Source organism: Cetorhinus maximus, unplaced genomic scaffold (assembly GCF_964194155.1).
Source record: "Cetorhinus maximus unplaced genomic scaffold, sCetMax3.hap1.1 HAP1_SCAFFOLD_243, whole genome shotgun sequence".
Taxonomy (NCBI): domain Eukaryota; kingdom Metazoa; phylum Chordata; class Chondrichthyes; order Lamniformes; family Cetorhinidae; genus Cetorhinus; species Cetorhinus maximus.
Genome location: NW_027596206.1, coordinates 577,955 through 597,047, shown reverse-complemented (window position 1 = coordinate 597,047; position 19,093 = coordinate 577,955). Strand labels below are relative to the sequence as shown.

At 51.3% G+C, this 19,093-nt stretch overlaps 1 protein-coding gene across 1 annotated transcript in view; it reads right to left on the bottom strand.

The window, feature by feature from the left end:
• Positions 1-19,093, bottom strand: part of LOC144673071 (sphingosine-1-phosphate phosphatase 2-like) — a gene marked incomplete at its 3' end in the record, with an annotated part of 146,147 nt that overhangs the window by 8,573 nt on the left and 118,481 nt on the right. Inside the window, exon 2 of the mRNA XM_078535066.1 lies at positions 7,196-7,354. Coding sequence (XP_078391192.1) covers positions 7,196-7,354 — 159 coding nt within the window. The remainder of the gene's footprint in view (positions 1-7,195; positions 7,355-19,093) is intronic.

The window sequence follows — 19,093 nt, the reverse complement described above, 5'->3', positions numbered from 1 at the left end:
AGGCAGATCGGAGGTGGCTATGGAGGCAGGCTGGTTAGAAGGGTCACCTTGGTGGAGGAAGGCTGGTTAGAAGGGTCACCTTGGTGGAGGAAGGCTGGTTAGAAGGGTCACCTTGGTGGAGGAAGGCTGGTTAGAAGGGTCACGTTGGTGGTGGAAGGCTGGTTAGAAGGGTCACCTTGGTGGAGGAAGGCTGGTTAGAAGGGTCACCTGGGTGAAGGAAGGCTGGTTAGAAGGGTCACCTTGGTGGAGGAAGGCTGGTTAGAAGGGTCACCTTGGTGGAGGAAGGCTGGTTAGAAGGGTCACCTTGGTGGAGGAAGGCTGGTTAGAAGGGTCACCTTGGTGGAGGCAGGCTGGTTAGAAGGGTCGCCTTGGTGGAGGAAGGCTGGTTACAAGGGTCACCTTGGTGCAGGAAGGCTGGTTAGAAGGTCCACCTAGGTTCTCAGGGACTTCATTCCAGTTGTTTTTGAAGCTTTAGCCACTCTGGCCCTCACTCCTCACATCTGTACACCAACCTCTGCCCCCCCCAAACCCCTGTGGCCTGTCAATGCCAAATCATGCCCCAAACCCATCTCCATGTCCCTTCATTCACCCCATGGACACTCCATGCCAACTCATGCCTCCCACTAACACCCAGCCCCCTCATACCTCCCCTGGTATAGCCCAGCATACCCCTACGACACCTCCATAGAAACTCACCAAGATCCACCATCAGCAGATCTCAGGAGACATGTAGAGATGAAAAAAAAACTAACAATCTAATTTAGCTCTCTCTCATATACACCTGATAGTGAAAAAAACATTCATGAAACCTAACCAAAGTTTTTAAATCTCCTCAAGTGGTTAATGTCTTTAAAAAAAACAAACAAACCTCTATTCAGGCCCCACATCAAAGACAGTTAATCCTTTAAGAGCCTCTTTAAACTGTCAAACTGTGAACTCAGAACCCCTTACTGAGATAACCTCAGCTTTTGAAATTCAGTTAAGCATTCATAATGACATAATAATAGGCTTTTGGAAAAGAGCTCTAATGAAAGCTGCCCCACAGATATTTGTTTTTCAAACTCTAAATAACAGCTTCAGCCTGGTCTTTTCATGCTTAAAGAGCAGGGGATTTTTAAAAACTTCAGATCATGACACTTATCCACCCTTCAACAGCATCAATTTGTGACTCCAAAACTATGGGTTAAGGCCCATGGAACAGCCAAGATGGGGTCTGTTTGAACTCAGCACTAAGTTCAAATGGCCCTGCTGGGTTTTGGTTTCCTGATGTGTGAATCATGCCCTGCCCCCATTCCCAATCCAGCAAAAATGGGACGTTGGAAATGGAGGCGGGACTTCTACATCGGGGTGCTACCTGTCGTCTTTAAAGGTCTCCAATTCCGCACAATTCTGTACCATGCCCCCGTGTTCTAGATTCTCCAGCTAGTGGAAGCCCCCTCTCCGCGTCCAGTCAGTCAAACCCCCTCTCGGTGTCCAGTCAGTCAAACCCCCTCTCCGCGTCCAGTCAGTCAAACCCCCTCTCAGGGTCCAGCCTGTCAAACCCCCTCTCGGTGTCCAGTCAGTCAAACCCCCTCTCCGCGTCCAGTCAGTCAAACCCCCTCTCCGCGTCCAGTCAGTCAAACCCCCTCTCCGCGTCCAGTCAGTCAAACCCCCTCTCCGCGTCCAGTCAGTCAAACCCCCTCTCCGCGTCCAGTCAGTCAAACCCCCTCTCCGCGTCCAGTCAGTCAAACCCCCTCTCCGCGTCCAGTCAGTCAAACCCCCTCTCGGTGTCCAGTCAGTCAAACCCCCTCTCGGTGTCCAGTCAGTCAAACCCCCTCTCGGTGTCCAGTCAGTCAAACCCCCTCTCCGTGTCCAGCCTGACAAACCCCCTCTCCGGGTCCAGCCTGTCAAACCCCCTCTCGGTGTCCAGTCAGTCAAACCCCCTCTCGGTGTCCAGTCAGTCAAACCCCCTCTCCGGGTCCAGCCTGACAAACCCCCTCTCCGGGTCCAGCCTGTCAAACCCCCTCTCCGCGTCCAGTCAGTCAAACCCCCTCTCGGTGTCCAGTCAGTCAAACCCCCTCTCGGTGTCGTCAGTCAAACCCCCTCTCGGTGTCCAGTCAGTCAAACCCCCTCTCGGTGTCCAGTCAGTCAAACCCCCTCTCGGTGTCGTCAGTCAAACCCCCTCTCGGTGTCCAGTCAGTCAAACCCCCTCTCCGCGTCCAGTCAGTCAAATCCCTTTAGAATCTTGAATGTTTCAATGAGATCACCTCTAATTCTTCTAAACTCGAGAGAGTATAAACCCAATTTGCTTAGCCTCTCGCCATAACCTGTAACCCCTGGAATCAATCTAGTGAACCTTCCAGGCAAGTATATCCTTCCTTAGATATGGAGGCCAAAACTACACACAGTACTCCAGGTATAAATCTCACCAAGGCCCCTGTGCCACTGTAGCAAGACTTCTTTATTCTTGTACTCTAATCCCTTTGCAATAAAGGCCAACATGCCATTTGCCTTCCTAATTGCTTGCTGCACCTACATGCATTTTCTGTGTTCCTTTTACAAGTACACCCAAGTCTCTCCAAACATTATTTCGAAGTTCAACACCCTTTAAAATATATTCTGTTTTTCGACAGTTACTACCAAAGTCAAAATCCTCACACTTCCCCACATTATACTCCATCTGCCACCTTCTTGCCCACTCTATATCTTATATCTCTTTGCAGTCTTTGTGCCTTCCACACAGCTTACATTCACACCTAGCTCTGCACTGTCAGCAATCCTGGCGACATTACTCTTGGTCTGTTCGGCTAAGTTATTAATATAGATTGTAGGGCAGGAGATCATGTGATGAAACCTCCAGGAGTACATTCAACCAGAATTGGGAACACTAGCCAGGTTAGGCCACTACCAGATATGGAGGCCACTGTTCCATGTCCACCTGATGTTAATACCCTGCTGGATATGAAACACTTTTCAGAGGCCCCATTACATTCCAGAACATTCAAAGCTGGGTTATGTCCCCTGTGGCTGCCTCTTCTCTACTGCCTCATTTCAGTACCTTTGAAACTTAACCAGGCATTGGGAGGGGGATTCGAAGGAGTGGAGAGTGGGGGTGGGGGGATGTGGGGTGGGGGGTGGGGGGTGCATAAAAGTTGTGTTCTATATTCAACACCTAAACTGAGTTATACCTCTGCCATCTGCAGGAGGATTGGAGAGAAGCTACACCTATCACACACCCAACAGGGCAGAGAGCCCTGCACCACCAACCGCCCCCCACCAACACACCCCCCCACCCCAAACCCCCCACCAACCCGCCCACCAACCCCACCCTACGCAAATCCCCCCCACACCACCACCAAACCCCCCACCCCCCCCTCACCAACCCACCCACCAACCCCCCACCCCCACCTCACCAACCCCCCCCACCCGCTCACCAAACCCCCCACCCCCTCACCCCCCCACCACTCCCCCACCAACCCACCCAGCAACATCCCCCCACCCCACCACCAACGCCCCCCACCCCCTCACACCAACCCCCCCATCCCCTCACACCAACCCCCCCATCCCCTCACCACCGCCACCACTCCCCCACCAACCCACCCAGCAACCCCACCCACCCCACCACCAACCCCGCCCACCCACTCACCAACCCCCCCAACCCCCTCACACCAACCCCCCCACCCCCTCACCACCCCCACCACCACCCACCCTCACCAACCCACCCACAACCCCCCCCGACCCCACCACCAACCCTCACCACCCCCCCTCACCAACACCCCCCTCACCAACACCCCCACCAACTCCTCACCCCCCCCACCAACCCCTCCACCCACCCCTCACCAACCCACCCACCAACCCCTCCACCCCACCACCAACCCCCCACACCCCCCCACCAACCCCCCACACCCCCCCACCAACCACCGCCCCCCTCACCAACCGCCCCCCTCACCAACCGCCCCCCTCACCAACCGCCCCCCTCACCAACCGTCCCCCTCACCAACCGCCCCCCTCACCAACCGCCCCCCTCACCAACCGCCCCCCTCACCAACCGCCCCCCTCACCAACCGCCCCCCTCACCAACCGCCCCCCTCACCAACCGCCCCCCTCACCAACCGCCCCCCTCACCAACCGCCCCCCTCACCAACCGCCCCCCTCACCAACCGCCCCCCTCACCAACCGCCCCCCTCACCAACCGCCCCCCTCACCAACCGCCCCCCTCACCAACCGCCCCCCTCACCAACCGCCCCCCTCACCAACCGCCCCCCTCACCAACCGCCCCCCTCACCAACCGTCCCCCTCACCAACCGCCACCCCTCACCAACCACCCCCCTCACCAACCGTCCCCCTCACCAACCGCCACCCCTCACCAACCGCCACCCCTCACCAACCGCCACCCCTCACCAACCGCCACCCCTCACCAACCGCCACCCCTCACCAACTGCCCCCCCAACCCCCCACAAACCCCCCCAACCCCATTAGATGGGCACTTGAAGGAGATAAACTTGCAAAGCTACGGGGATAGAGCGGGGGAATGGGGCTGAGCGGATCGTTCCACAGAGTGCAAGCATAGACTCGATGGGCTGAATGGCCTCCTTTGGTGCCATAAATGACTCTAACCACCCATGTCTTCAACATAAGATGTTAAAAACAAAAAAATACTGGAACGATTCAGGAGGTTAGGCACCATCTGTGGAGAGAAATAGAGTTAATGGGTTGAATTATACAAGGGGCCGGGTTCCTTGTCCCCCCAACCCCCCAGCTAAAAAAGTCAGGCCGGCTGCCCTGCAACTGTTTAATAGGCAACTGGCCAGAGGCTGGACTTCCAATGTTTTGAATCAGGACATCCTCTGCCTCAGGGAGCTGCCAGCCAATTAGATACCGGCAGCTCTCCGGTGGGACAGAAGCATGCAGCATTGGATCAGTATTTGGGTATGTGTTTGGGGGTGTCGCTAGGTGCCAAGCTGGTAGGTCCCAGCAAGGGAGGCGAGGGGGGTGCAGGGAGCTGGTGTTTAAGAGCCCGTGGAGGGATGGCAACCTGGGGAGGGGGTAACACCTTTGGGGAGGGGTGGGGGGTGAGCAGGGGCCCTACGATGGGCTTCTTAAGGGCCTCAATTAGCCCCACTGGCAGGCAGGCCACCTGACTCCACCCCAGCCACGAGTAGAATTATGGTGGGGGAATGGGAAGGGCAGTGAGCTGTCTGTTGGATTTAATGAGCTCCCCCTTTTTCAAAACCCACTGGCAAAGGAGTGTAAAATCGAGCCCAATCTTTCAGATTGAGATGAACTTTCATCAAAGTTTTCATCAAATGTTCATTAAATCACACAAGGTCATTATAGAATTACAGCTGGGGAAGGTCATTCAGCCCATCTCAATTCACCCAGGCTGAGAAATGAAAAGCCCCTTCCCACCCCCCACCCACCAATGGAACATCCAATTGTTTAAATTATTCCCCCACTAGCCTATTTGGAAGTTTATCCCATGTGTTGATCAACCCTCTGCCCTCTGGGTGAAGAGGTATTTCTTGACATTAGCCTAACAATTATTTTTTGTGAGTTTGAATCCCTTAGTTCTACTCCAGCAATGTAATTTAATGTAACTGGCTGGAATTATCTCTACATTCACTGAACTATTTTGTGCACCTCACTTAAGATTGCCTCCTTCCCAAGTGGAATAGCTCCAATCTTTCTTCATGCTTCAGATGCCTGACACTTGTGACTGGCCACACACCTCCTCTCTGCACTGCCTCCCGCGCTCGAACGTTTCTCTTCTTTTCAGTCACCAGGATTAATCAAAAGCAAAATATCACACCCTGTCTCAGTAAAAAGTTGGTAAGGCCAGGGCCAGTCGAACATTTCCAAACTGAGATTGATGCTGCCTGACCTGCTGAGTGTTTCTAGTGTTCCAGATATCCAGCATCCACAGGCTCTTAAACACCAGCTCCCTGCATCCCCCTCACCTCCCTTGCTGGGACTGACCAGCTTGGCACCTAGTGAGACGAAGCATTCTGCTTCGTTTGATGGGTTTTTGTTAGGCAAAAGTATTAAGGGCTACAGAACCAAGGTGGTTGGTTGGAGTTAGAATGCTGATCAGCCACGATCTAATTAAGTACTGGACAGTCTTGAAGGGATGAACGGTCTCCTCCTGTTCCTGAACTCAGGATGTGGTCTGACTAGAGCACTACACAGAGTGACCATTCACTCCTCTAACTGGCTGTGTGTCGTTCAATATTACCATTATATTGGCCTTACTGGTTGCTGCCCTGCATTGATTGGATATGTTCAGCATTACATAACTCATGTTTCGTTTAGACTGATTGACTGGCTCAATGCGCTGATAGAGTCTGGAAATAAATTAGCAGTCCCCTGTAGCTGATAGTGATCATGATCCATTCATGAAATATCTTGGTAAACAAGTTCTGCACGAGCAGGGATTACTGTGTGGTTAAGGTGCAGTTTGATGTAATTAAAGTGAGGCAAGTTTAAACACACAATCAGAAAGCACCATTCCATCAGGGATAAAGAGCTGGGTGGAGACCCAGACCACCAAACCACAGGGTTCTGGTTTCCTACCACACCACCCCCGCCCTCTCCAATTGTGGAACTGCCTTTTGCCCCATCACTGCGTGGGAATCTCAACAAACAAACCAACATTCTTGTTACTTGATCGTCATGACTGATCAGCCACTGTGGGCTGTGTGACAATGAATTACAGGCACAAGAGATTGAGTCACACAACCCAGGGAGGTTCCTGAGGTCAACCCCTACTCTGTGCTGAGCAGCTGATCTTGACCTCAGCAGCGAGTGGCGCTCCAGAGTCCTGGGTCTGAGGAGAGAAGACAACCCGGAGGGTTCCAGAACATTATTGCCAGCTGTCGAGCACTGATGGAATGTGCACACCACAGACAGATAGCCTCCTGGCACACTTGAAGGATGGCCATTTGAACGAGCTAATGGATGTCTGCCAGTACCTATATAAACAACAGCACTTAAAGAGCACCTTAACCTCCCAAGGGGTTTCACAGCAGCATTATCAGACAACATTTGAGACTAGGCTGCAGAGGGATCCCAGCTAGAGTGAAATGGGCACAATAGGGGAGAAGAAGAATAAATGGTCAAAACTTTTTAGCACATTGCCCTTGTACCAACCCCCATGACAGGTCTTTTTTATTCCCGTTGACAGCCTCACCCAACAGAATAAAAAAATGAAGTAACTCACTGCCCAGATATTGATCACTCTCCGAGCCACGTATGGGTCAATATTCCAGTAGCAAAAGGGAAGGAAGGTGATGTAAAAAACTTCCTGGCCCAAGGTGGCAGCAAACAGGAAGAGGTAGTACAGGAAGTAATTCTCAACCTTGTATTTCTTCCGAGGAACCTGGAGGATTCATACACACAATATTGTAACCAGGGTTTAGGGTACAATCCATCAGATTCTGGAGTAGAAAGGGCAGCAGAGACTGAGAGGAACTGTCATACTTGGTAAAACACAACATAAATGTATAGAAATGCAAGTCCACCTACCCTAATGACATAAGAATGGTCAGCTTGTATCCTGACCCTTACACTCAGTGCCAAACCCAATATTCTGTGGTGGACCTAAGAAAAGTACAAAGGAACTATCCAAATATCAGAGTCATAGTGTCTCATGCCTTTTCACTGACCTCTATAAGAACTCACAGTGCTCAATTAAAGTAATTACACTTGAAGGGATATACATGTCAACTTTAATGTTCCTATTCTTTTAAATCATTATATATCTTCTGAGTTGCTAAGTTAGTAATATGCATCTCCAACAATGTGATAGTATATCTCTCTAATAATATAGTAATATTCATCTCCAATAAAACAGTCATATATCTCCTCCATCACTTCTCCCCAATCACCCACCACTCATCTCCTCCAACCAGCACTCCCTCCAAACCATTCTGTGGAGGTAACTGTATCAACCTGGTTTCTATCCCCCCTCCCCCCAAACCCAGTTTTTCCCCTCCCTTTCTCAAAGGTGTTGCTCTCTGTGGAGTTCAGTTCCATAGCTGCTGCCCACTCTCCAGTAACTTGCCAAGTTATCATTCTTCATGTGTGAATCTGAGAGTGTTGATGGAACATTAAGTAGTGACAAGCCCAAGACTGTCTTAACCTGACAGCCACATGTGTACTTTCTAGCAAGGGTCACGAACAATGATCAGGAACAGGAACCTTGAGGAAATTCTCCTCTCCCTGGCCCAGAGGTCACTGGACAAAGATTAGGAGCAGGAGCCCGGTCCAATTTCCCCTCTCCCTAACACAGAGATCGCTGGACAGTGAACAGGAGCACTGTACATTTTCCCCTCTCCCTAACACAGAGATCACTGGACAGTGAGCAGGAGCCCTGTCCAATTTCCCCTCTCCCTCACACAGAGATCACTGGACAATGAGCAAGAGCCCTGTCCAATTTCCCCTCTCCCTAATACAGAGATCACTGGACAATGAGCAAGAGCCCTGTCCAAATTCTCCTCTCCCTAACACAGAGATCACTGGACAATGAGCAGGAGCCCTCACCAATTTCCCCTCTCCCTAACACAGGGATCACTGAACAGAGAGAAGGAGCCCTGTCCAATTTCCCCTCTCCCAAACACACATCTCACTGGACAGTGAGAAGGAATAATGTCGGATTTCCCCTTTATCTAAGACAGAGATCACTGGACAGTGAGAAGGAACAATGTCCAATTTGCCCTTTCCCTATCGCAGAGATCACTGGAGAGTGACCAGGAGCCCTGTCCAATTTCCCCTCCCCCTAACACAGAGATCACTGGACAGTGAGCAGGTGCCCTGTCCAATTCCCCCTCTCCCTAACACAGAAATAACTGGACAGAGAATAGGAGCCCTGTCCAATTTCCCCTCTCCCTAACACAGAGATCACTGGACAGAGAGAAGGAACAATGTCCGATGTCCCCTTTATCTAACACAGAGATCACTGGACAGTGAACAGGTGCCCAGTCCAATTTCCCCTATCCCTAACACATAGATCACTGGACAGTGAGAAGTAACAATGTCCAATTTCCCCTCTCCCTAACACAGAGATCACTGGACAGTGAGAAGTAACAATGTCCAATTTCCCCTCTCCCTAACACACGGATCACTGGGCAGTGAGAAGGAATAATTTCCGATTTCCCCTTTACCGAAGACGGAGAGCACTGGACAGTGAGAAGGAACAATGTCCACTTTCCCCTCGCCCTCACACAGAGATCACTGGATATTGAGCAGGAGCCCTGACCAAATTCCCCTCTCCGTAACACACAGATCACTGGACAGAGAGAAGGAGCCCTGCCCAATTTCCCCTCTCCCTAACAGAGAGATCACTGGAAAGTGAGCAGGTGCCCTGTCCAATTTCCTGTCTCCCAAACAAAGAGAGCACTGGACAGTGAGCAGGAGCCCTGTCCAATTTCCTGTCTCCCTAACAAAGAGAGCACTGGACAGTGAGCAGGAGCCCTGTCCAATTTCCCCTCTCCCTAACACAGAGATCACTGGACAGAGAGAAGGAGCCCTGTCCAATTTCCTGTCTCCCTAACAAAGAGAGCACTGGACAGTGACCAGGAGCCCTGTCCAATTTCCCCTCTCCCTAACACAGAGATCACTGGACAGAGAGAAGGAGCCCTGTCCAATTTCCCCTCTCCCTAACACAGAGATCACTGGACAGTGACCAGGAGCCCTGTCCAATTTCCCCTCTGCCTAACACAGATATAACTGGACAGTGAGCAGGAGCCCAGTCCAATTTCCACTCCTCCTAACACAGAGATCACTGGACAGTTAGCAGGAGCCCTGTCCAATTTCCCCTCTCTCAAACACAGAGATCACTGGACAGTGAGAAGTAACAATGTCCAATTTCCCCTTTATCTAAGACGGAGAGCAATGGACTGTGAGAAGGAACAATTTCCAATTTCCCCTCTCCCTCACACAGAGATCACTGGACAGTGAGCAGGAGCCCTGACAAGTTTCCACTCTCGCTAACACAGAGATCACTGGACATGGAACAGAAGCCCTGTCCAATTTCCCCTCTCCCTAACACAGAGATCACTGGAGAGTGACCAGGAGCCCTGTCCAATTTCCACCCTCTCTAACACAGATATCACTGCACAGTGAGTAGGAGCGCTGTCCAATATCCCCTCTCCCTAACACAGAGATCACTGGACAGTGAGCAGGAGCCCTGTCCAATTTCCCCTCTCCCTTACACAGAGATCACTGGACAGAGAACAGGAGCACTGTACAATTTCCCCTCCCCCTAACACAGAGATCACTGGACAGAGAACAGGAGCCCTGTCCAATTTCCCATCTCCCTAACACAGAGATCACTGGACAGTGAGTAGGAGCCCTGTCCAATTTCCCCTCTCCCTAACACAGAGATCACAGGACAGAGAACAAGAGCCCTGTCCAATTTCCCCTCTCCCTAACTCAGAGATCACTGGACAGAGAGCAGGAACCCTGTCCAGTTTCCCCTCTCCCTAACACAGAGATCAGTGGACAGTGAGCAGTAGCCCTGTCCAATTTCCCCTCTCCCTAACACAGAGATCACTGGAGAATGAGCAGGAGCACTGTCCAATTTACTCTCTCCCTAATACAGAGATCACTGCACAGAGAACAGGAGCGCTGTCCAATTCCCCCTCTACTTAACAAAGAGATCACTGGACAGTGAGCAGTAGCCCATGTCCAATTTCCCCTCTCCCTAACACAGAGACCACTGGACAGTGAGCAGGAGCCCTGTCCAATTTCCCCTCTCCCTAACACAGAGATCACTGGACACTGAGCAGGAGCCCTGTCCAATTTCCCCTCTTCCTATCACAGTGATCAATGGGCAGGGAACAGGAGCCCTGTCCGATGTCCCCTCTCCCTAACACAGAGATCACTGGTCAGAGAACAGGAGCACTATCCAATTTCCCCTCTCCTTAATACAGAGATCACTGGACAGAGAACAAGAGCCCTGTCCAATTTCCCCTCTCCTTAACGCAGAGATCACTGGACAGTGAGGAGGAGCGCTGTCCAATTTCCTCTCTCCCTAACAGAGAGATCACTGGACAGTGAGTAGGAGCGCTGTCCAATTTCCCCTCTCCCTAACACATACATCACTGGACAGTGAACAGGAGCACTTTCAAATTTCCTTTCTCCCAAACACAGAGATCACTGGACAGAGAACAAGAGCCCTGTCCAATTTCCCCTCTCCCTAACTCATAGATCACTGGACAGAGAGCAGGAGCCCTGTCTAATTTCCCCTCTCCCTAACACAGAGATCTGTGGACAGTGAGCAGGAGCCCTGTCCAATTATCCCTCTCCCTAACACAGAGATCACTGGACAATGAGCAGGAGCACTGTCCAATTTCCCCTCTCCCTAACAGAGAGATCACTGTACAGTGAGCAGGTGCCCTGTCCAATTTCCCCTCTCCCGAACACAGAGATCACTGGACGGTGAGCAGGAGACCTGTACAATTTCCCCTCTCCCTAACACAGAGATCAGAGGACAGTGAGCTGGAGCCCTGTCCAATTTCCCCTCTCCCTAACACAGATATCATTGGACAGACAAAAAGAGCCCTGGCCAATTTCCCCTCTCCCTAACGCAGAAATCACTGGACAGTGAGCAGGAGCCCTGTCCAGTTTCCCCTCTCCCTAACACAGAGACCACTGGACAGTGAGCAGGTGCCCTGTCCAATTTCCCCTCTCCCTAACACAGAGATAACTGGACAATGAGCAGGAGCCCTGTCCAATTTCCCCTCTCCCTAACAGAGAGATCACTGGACAGTGAGCAGGTGCCCTGTCCAATTTCCCCTCTCCCTAACACAGAGATCACTGGAGAATGAGCAGGAGCCCTGTCCAATTTCCGCTCTCCCTAACACAGAGATCACTGGACAGAGAGCAGGAGCATTGTCCAATTTCCCCTCTCCCTAAAGCAGAGATCACTGGACAGAGAACAGGAGCGCTCTCCAATTTCCACTCTCCCTAACACACAGATCACTGGACAGTGAGAAGGAACAATGTCCGATTTCCCCTTCATCTAACACAGAGATCACTGCACAGTGAACAGGAGCCCAGTCCAATTTCCCCTCTACCTAACACAAAGATCACTGGACAGTGAGAAGTTACAATGTCCGATTTCCCCTTTATCTAACACGGAGATCACTCGACAGTGAGCAGGAGCCCTGTTCAATTTCCCCTCTCCCTAACACAGAGATCACTGGACAGTGAGCAGAAGCCCTGTCCAATTTCCTCTCTCCCTAACAGAGAGATCACTGGACAGTGAGTAGGAGCGCTGTCCAATTTCCCCTCTCCCTAACACAGACATCACTGAACAGTGAACAGGAGCCCTGTCCAATTTCCCTTCTCCGTAACAGAGAGATCACTGGACAGTGAGCAGGAGCCCTGTCCAATTTCCCTTCTCCCGAACACAGAGATCATTGGACAGAGAACAAGAGCCATGTCCAATTTCCCCTCTCCCTAACGCAGAGATCACACGACAGTGAGCAGGAGCCCTGTCCAATTTCCCCTCTCCCTAACACAGAGACCACTGGATAGTGAGCAGGTGCCCTGTCCAATTTCCCCTCTCCATAACACAGAGATCACTGGACAATGTGCAGGAACCCTGTCCAATTTCCCCTCTCCCTAACAGACAGATCACTGGACAGTGATCAGGAGCACTGTCCAATTTCCCCTCTCCCGAACACAGAGATCACTGGACAGTGAGAAGTAACAATGTCCAATTTCCCCTCTCCCTAACACAGAGATCAATGGACTGAGAACAGGAGCCCTGTATAATTACCCCTCTCCCTTACACAGAGATCACTGGACAGAGAACAGGAGCACTGTACAATTTCCCCTCCCCCTAACACAGAGATCACTGGACAGTGAGTAGGAGCCCTGTCCAATTTCCCCTCTCCCTAACAGAGAGATCACGGGACAGTGAGTAGGAGCCCTGTCCAATTTCCCCTCTCGCTAACACAGACATCACTGGACAGTGAACAGGAGCCCTGTCCAATTTCCCCTCTCCCTAAAACAAAGATCACTGGACAGTGAGAAGTTAGAATGTCCGATTTCCCCTTTATCTAACATGGAGATCACAGGACAGTGAGCAGGAGCCCTGTCCAATTTGCCATCTCCCTAACACAGAGATCAATGGACAGTGAGCAGGAGCCCTGTACAATTTCCCCTCTCCCTAACACAGAGATCAGAGGACAGTGAGCTGGAGCCCTGTCCAATTTCCCCTATCCCTAACAGAGAGATCACTGTACAGTGAGCAGGTGCCCTGTCCAAGTTCTCTTCTCCCTAACACAGAGATCATTGGACAGATAAAAAGTGCCCTGTCCAATTTCGCCTCTCCCTAACACAGAGACCACTGGACAGTGAGCAGGTGCCCTGTCCAATTTCCCCTCTCCCTACGACAGAGATAACTGGACAATGAGCAGGAGCCCTGTCCAATTTCCCCTCTCCCTAACACAGAGATCACTGGAGAATGAGCAGGAGCACTGTCCAATTTACTCTCTCCCTAACACAGAGATCACTGGACAGATAGCAGGAGCATTGTCCAATTTCCCCTCTCCCTAAAGCAGAGATCACTGGACAGAGAACAGGAGCGCTGTCCAATTCCCCCTCTACTTAACAAAGAGATCACTGGACAGTGAGCAGTAGCCCATGTCCAATTTCGCCTCTCCCTAACACAGAGACCACTGGACAGTGAGCAGGAGCCCTGTCCAATTTCCCCTCTCCCTAACACAGAGATCACTGGACACTGAGCAGGAGCCCTGTCCAATTTCCCCTCTTCCTATCACAGTGATCAATGGGCAGGGAACAGGAGCCCTGTCCGATGTCCCCTCTCCCTAACACAGAGATCACTGGTCAGAGAACAGGAGCACTATCCAATTTCCCCTCTCCTTAATACAGAGATCACTGGACAGAGAACAAGAGCCCTGTCCAATTTCCCCTCTCCTTAACGCAGAGATCACTGGACAGTGAGGAGGAGCGCTGTCCAATTTCCTCTCTCCCTAACAGCGAGATCACTGGACAGTGAGTAGGAACGCTGTCCAATTTCCCCTCTCCCTAACATATACATCACTGGACAGTGAACAGGAGCACTTTCAAATTTCCTTTCTCCCAAACACAGAGATCACTGGACAGAGAACAAGAGCCCTGTCCAATTTCCCCTCTCCCTAACTCATAGATCACTGGACAGAGAGCAGGAACCCTGTCCAATTTCCCCTCTCCTTAACGCAGAGATCACTGGACAGTGAGGAGGAGCGCTGTCCAATTTCCTCTCTCCCTAACAGAGAGATCACTGGACAGTGAGTAGGAGCGCTGTCCAATTTCCCCTCTCCCTAACACATACATCACTGGACAGTGAACAGGAGCACTTTCAAATTTCCTTTCTCCCAAACACAGAGATCACTGGACAGAGAACAAGAGCCCTGTCCAATTTCCCCTCTCCCTAACTCATAGATCACTGGACAGAGAGCAGGAACCCTGTCCAATTTCCCCTCTCCCTAACACAGAGATCTGTGGACAGTGAGCAGGAGCCCTGTCCAATTATCCCTCTCCCTAACACAGAGATCACTGGACAATGAGCAGGAGCACTGTCCAATTTCCCCTCTCCCTAACAGAGAGATCACTGTACAGTGAGCAGGTGCCCTGTCCAATTTCCCCTCTCCCGAACACAGAGATCACTGGACGGTGAGCAGGAGACCTGTACAATTTCCCCTCTCCCTAACACAGAGATCAGAGGACAGTGAGCTGGAGCCCTGTCCAATTTCCCCTCTCCCTAACACAGATATCATTGGACAGACAAAAAGAGCCCTGGCCAATTTCCCCTCTCCCTAACGCAGAAATCACTGGACAGTGAGCAGGAGCCCTGTCCAGTTTCCCCTCTCCCTAACACAGAGACCACTGGACAGTGAGCAGGTGCCCTGTCCAATTTCCCCTCTCCCTAACACAGAGATCACTGGACAATGAGCAGGAGCCCTGTCCAATTTCCCCTCTCCCTAACAGAGAGATCACTGGACAGTGAGCAGGTGCCCTGTCCAATTTCCCCTCTCCCTAACACAGAGATCACTGGAGAATGAGCAGGAGCCCTGTCCAATTTCCCCTCTCCCTAACAGAGAGATCACTGGACAGTGAGCAGGAGCCCTGTCCAATTTCCCCTGAACCTAACACAGAGATCACTGGACAGTGAGCAGGAGCCCTGTCCAATTTCCCCTCTCCCTAACACAGAAATCACTGGACAGTGAGCAGGAGCTGTCCAATTCCCCCTCTCCCTAACACAGAAATCACTGGACAGTGAGAAGGAGCCCAGTCCAATTTCCCGTCTCCCTAACACAGAGATCACTGGACAGTGAGATGGAACAATGTCCGATTTCCCCTTTATCTAACACGGAGATCACTGGACAGCGAGAAGAAACAATGTCTGATTTCCCCTTCATCTAACACAGAGATCACTGGACAGTGAGATGGAACAATGTCCGATTTCCCCTTCATCTAACACAGAGATCACTGGACTGTGAACAGAAGCCCTGTCCAATTTCCACTCTCCCAAACACAGAGATCACTGGACAGTGAGTAGGAGTCCTGTCCAATTTCCCCTCTCCCTAACACAGAGATCACTGGACAATGAGCAGGAGCCCTGTCCAATTTCCACTCTCCCAAACACAGAGATCACTGGACAGTGAGTAGGAGTCCTGTCCAATTTCCCCTCTCCCTAACACAGAGATCACTGGACAGTGAGCAGGAGCCCTGTCCAATTTCCCGTCACCCAAACACAGAGATCACTGGACAGTGAACAGGAGCCCTGTGCAATTTCCCCTGTCCATAACACAGAGATCACTGGACCAACAGCAGGAGCACTGGCCAATTTCACCCTTCCCTAAAACAGAATACACTGGACAGTTAGCAGGAGGCCTGTCCAATTTCCCCTTTCCATAACACAGAAAGCACTGGACAGTGAACAGGAGCCCTGTCCAATTTCCCCTCTCCCTTACACAGAGATCACTGGACAGTGAACAGGAGCCCTGTCCAATTTCCCCTCTCCCTTACACAGAGATCACTGGACAGTGAGCAGGAGCCCTGTCCAATTTCCCCTCTACCTAAAACAGAGATCACTCGACAGTGACCAGGAACCCTGTCCAATTTCCCCTCTCCCTAACACAGAGATCACTGGACAGTGAGAAGGAACAATGTGCGAATTCCCCTTTATCTAACACTGAGATCACTGGACAGTGAGAAGAAACAATGTCCGATTTCCCCTTTATCTAACACAGAGATCACTGGACTGTGAACAGAAGCCCTATCCAATTTCCCCTCTCCCTAACACAGAGCTCACTGGACAGTGAGCTGGAACCCGGTCCAATTTCCAATCCCTCTAACACAGAAATCACTGGGCAGTGAGCAGGAGCCCTGTCCAATTTCCCCTCTCAGTAGCACACAGATCACTGGACAGTGAGCCGGAGCACTGTCCAATTTACCATCTCCCAAACACAGAGATCACTGGACAGTGACCAGGAGCCGTGTACAATTTCCCACCTCCCTAACACAGAGATCACTGGACAGTGAGCAGGAGCACGGTCCAAATTCCCCTCTCCCTAACACAGAGGTCAGTGGACAGTGAGCAGGAGCACGGTCCAAATTCCCCTCTCCCTAACACAGAGATCACTGGAAAGTGCAAAGGAGCCTTGTCCAATTTCCACTCTCCCTAACACAGAGATCACTGATCAGTCAGCAAGAGCCCAGTCCAATTTCCCCTCTCCTTAACACAGAGGTCAGTGGACAGTGAGCAGGAGCACGGTCCAAATTCCCCTCTCCCTAACACAGAGATCACTGGACAGTGACCAAGAGCCCTGTCCAATTTCCCCTCTCCTTAACACAGAGGTCAGTGGACAGAGAGAAGGAGCCCTGTCCAATTTCCCTTCTCCCTAACACACAGATCACTGGACAATGAGCAGGAGCCCTGTCCAATTTCCCCTCTCCCTAACACAGAGATTACTGGACAGTGAGCAGTAGCCCTGTCCAAATTCCCCTCTCCCTACAACAGAGTTCACTAGACAGTGACCAGGAGCCCTGTCATATTTCCCCTCTCCCTAACAGAGAGATCACTGAACACTGAGCAGGAGCCCTGTCCAATTTCCCCTCACCCTAACACAGACATCACTGGACAGAGAGCAGGAGCATTGTCCAATTTCCCCTCTCCCTAACACAGAGATCACTGGACAGAGAGAAGGAGCCCTGTCCAATTTGCCCTCTCCCTAACACAGAGATCACTGGACAGTGACCAGGAGCCCTGTACAATTTCCCAACTCCCTAACACAGAAATCACTGGACAGTAACAAGGAGCCCTGTCCATTTTGCCATTTCTCTATCGCAAAGATTACTGGAGAGTGACCAGTAGCCCTGTCCAATTTCCCCTCTCCCTAACACAGAGATCACTGGACAGTGAGCAGGAGCCCTGTCCAATTTCCCCTCTCCCTAACACAGAGATCACTGGACAGTGAGCAGGAGCACTGTCCAATTTCCCCTCTCCATAACACAGAGATCACTGGACAGTGAGCAGGAGCCCTGTCCAATTTCCCCTCTCCCTAACACAGAAATCACTGGACAGTGAGCAGGAGCTGTCCAATTCCCCCTCTCCCTAACACAGAAATCACTGGACAGTGAGAAGGAGCCCAGTCCAATTTCCCGTCTCCCTAACACAGAGATCACTGGACAGTGAGATGGAACAATGTCCGATTTCCCCTTTATCTAACACGGAGATCACTGGACAGCGAGAAGAAACAATGTCTGATTTCCCCTTCATCTAACACAGAGATCACTGGACAGTGAGATGGAACAATGTCCGATTTCCCCTTCATCTAACACAGAGATCACTGGACTGTGAACAGAAGCCCTGTCCAATTTCCACTCTCCCAAACACAGAGATCACTGGACAGTGAGTAGGAGTCCTGTCCAATTTCCCCTCTCCCTAACACAGAGATCACTGGACAATGAGCAGGAGCCCTGTCCAATTTCCACTCTCCCAAACACAGAGATCACTGGACAGTGAGTAGGAGTCCTGTCCAATTTCCCCTCTCCCTAACACAGAGATCACTGGACAGTGAGTAGGAGTCCTGTCCAATTTCCCGACTCCCCAACACAGAGATCACTGGACAGTGAGCAGGAGCCCTCACCAATTTCCCCTCACTCTAACACAGAGATCACTGGACAGTGAGCAGGAGCCCTGTCCAATTTCCCGTCACCCAAACACAGAGATCACTGGACAGTGAACAGGAGCCCTGTGCAATTTCCCCTGTCCATAACACAGAGATCACTGGACCAACAGCAGGAGCACTGGCCAATTTCACCCTTCCCTAAAACAGAATACACTGGACAGTTAGCAGGAGGCCTGTCCAATTTCCCCTTTCCATAACACAGAAAGCACTGGACAGTGAACAGGAGCCCTGTCCAATTTCCCCTCTCCCTTACACAGAGATCACTGGACAGTGAACAGGAGCCCTGTCCAATTTCCCCTCTCCCTTACACAGAGATCACTGGACAGTGAGCAGGAGCCCTGTCCAATTTCCCCTCTACCTAAAACAGAGATCACTCGACAGTGACCAGGAACCCTGTCCAATTTCCCCTCTCCCTAACACAGAGATCACTGGACAGTGAGAAGGAACAATGTGCGAATTCCCCTTTATCTAACACTGAGATCACTGGACAGTGAGAAGAAACAATGTCCGATTTCCCCTTTATCTAACACAGAGATCACTGGACTGTGAACAGAAGCCCTATCCAATTTCCCCTCTCCCTAACACAGAGCTCACTGGACAGTGAGCTGGAACCCGGTCCAATTTCCAATCCCTCTAACACAGAAATCACTGGGCAGTGAGCAGGAGCCCTGTCCAATTTCCCCTCTCAGTAGCACACAGATCACTGGACAGTGAGCCGGAGCACTGTCCAATTTACCATCTCCCAAACACAGAGATCACTGGACAGTGACCAGGAGCACGGTCCAAATTCCCCTCTCACTAACACAGAGGTCAGTGGACAGTGACCAGGAGCACGGTCCAAATTCCCCTCTCACTAACACAGAGGTCAGTGGACAGTGAGCAGGAGCACGGTCCAAATTCCCCTCTCACTA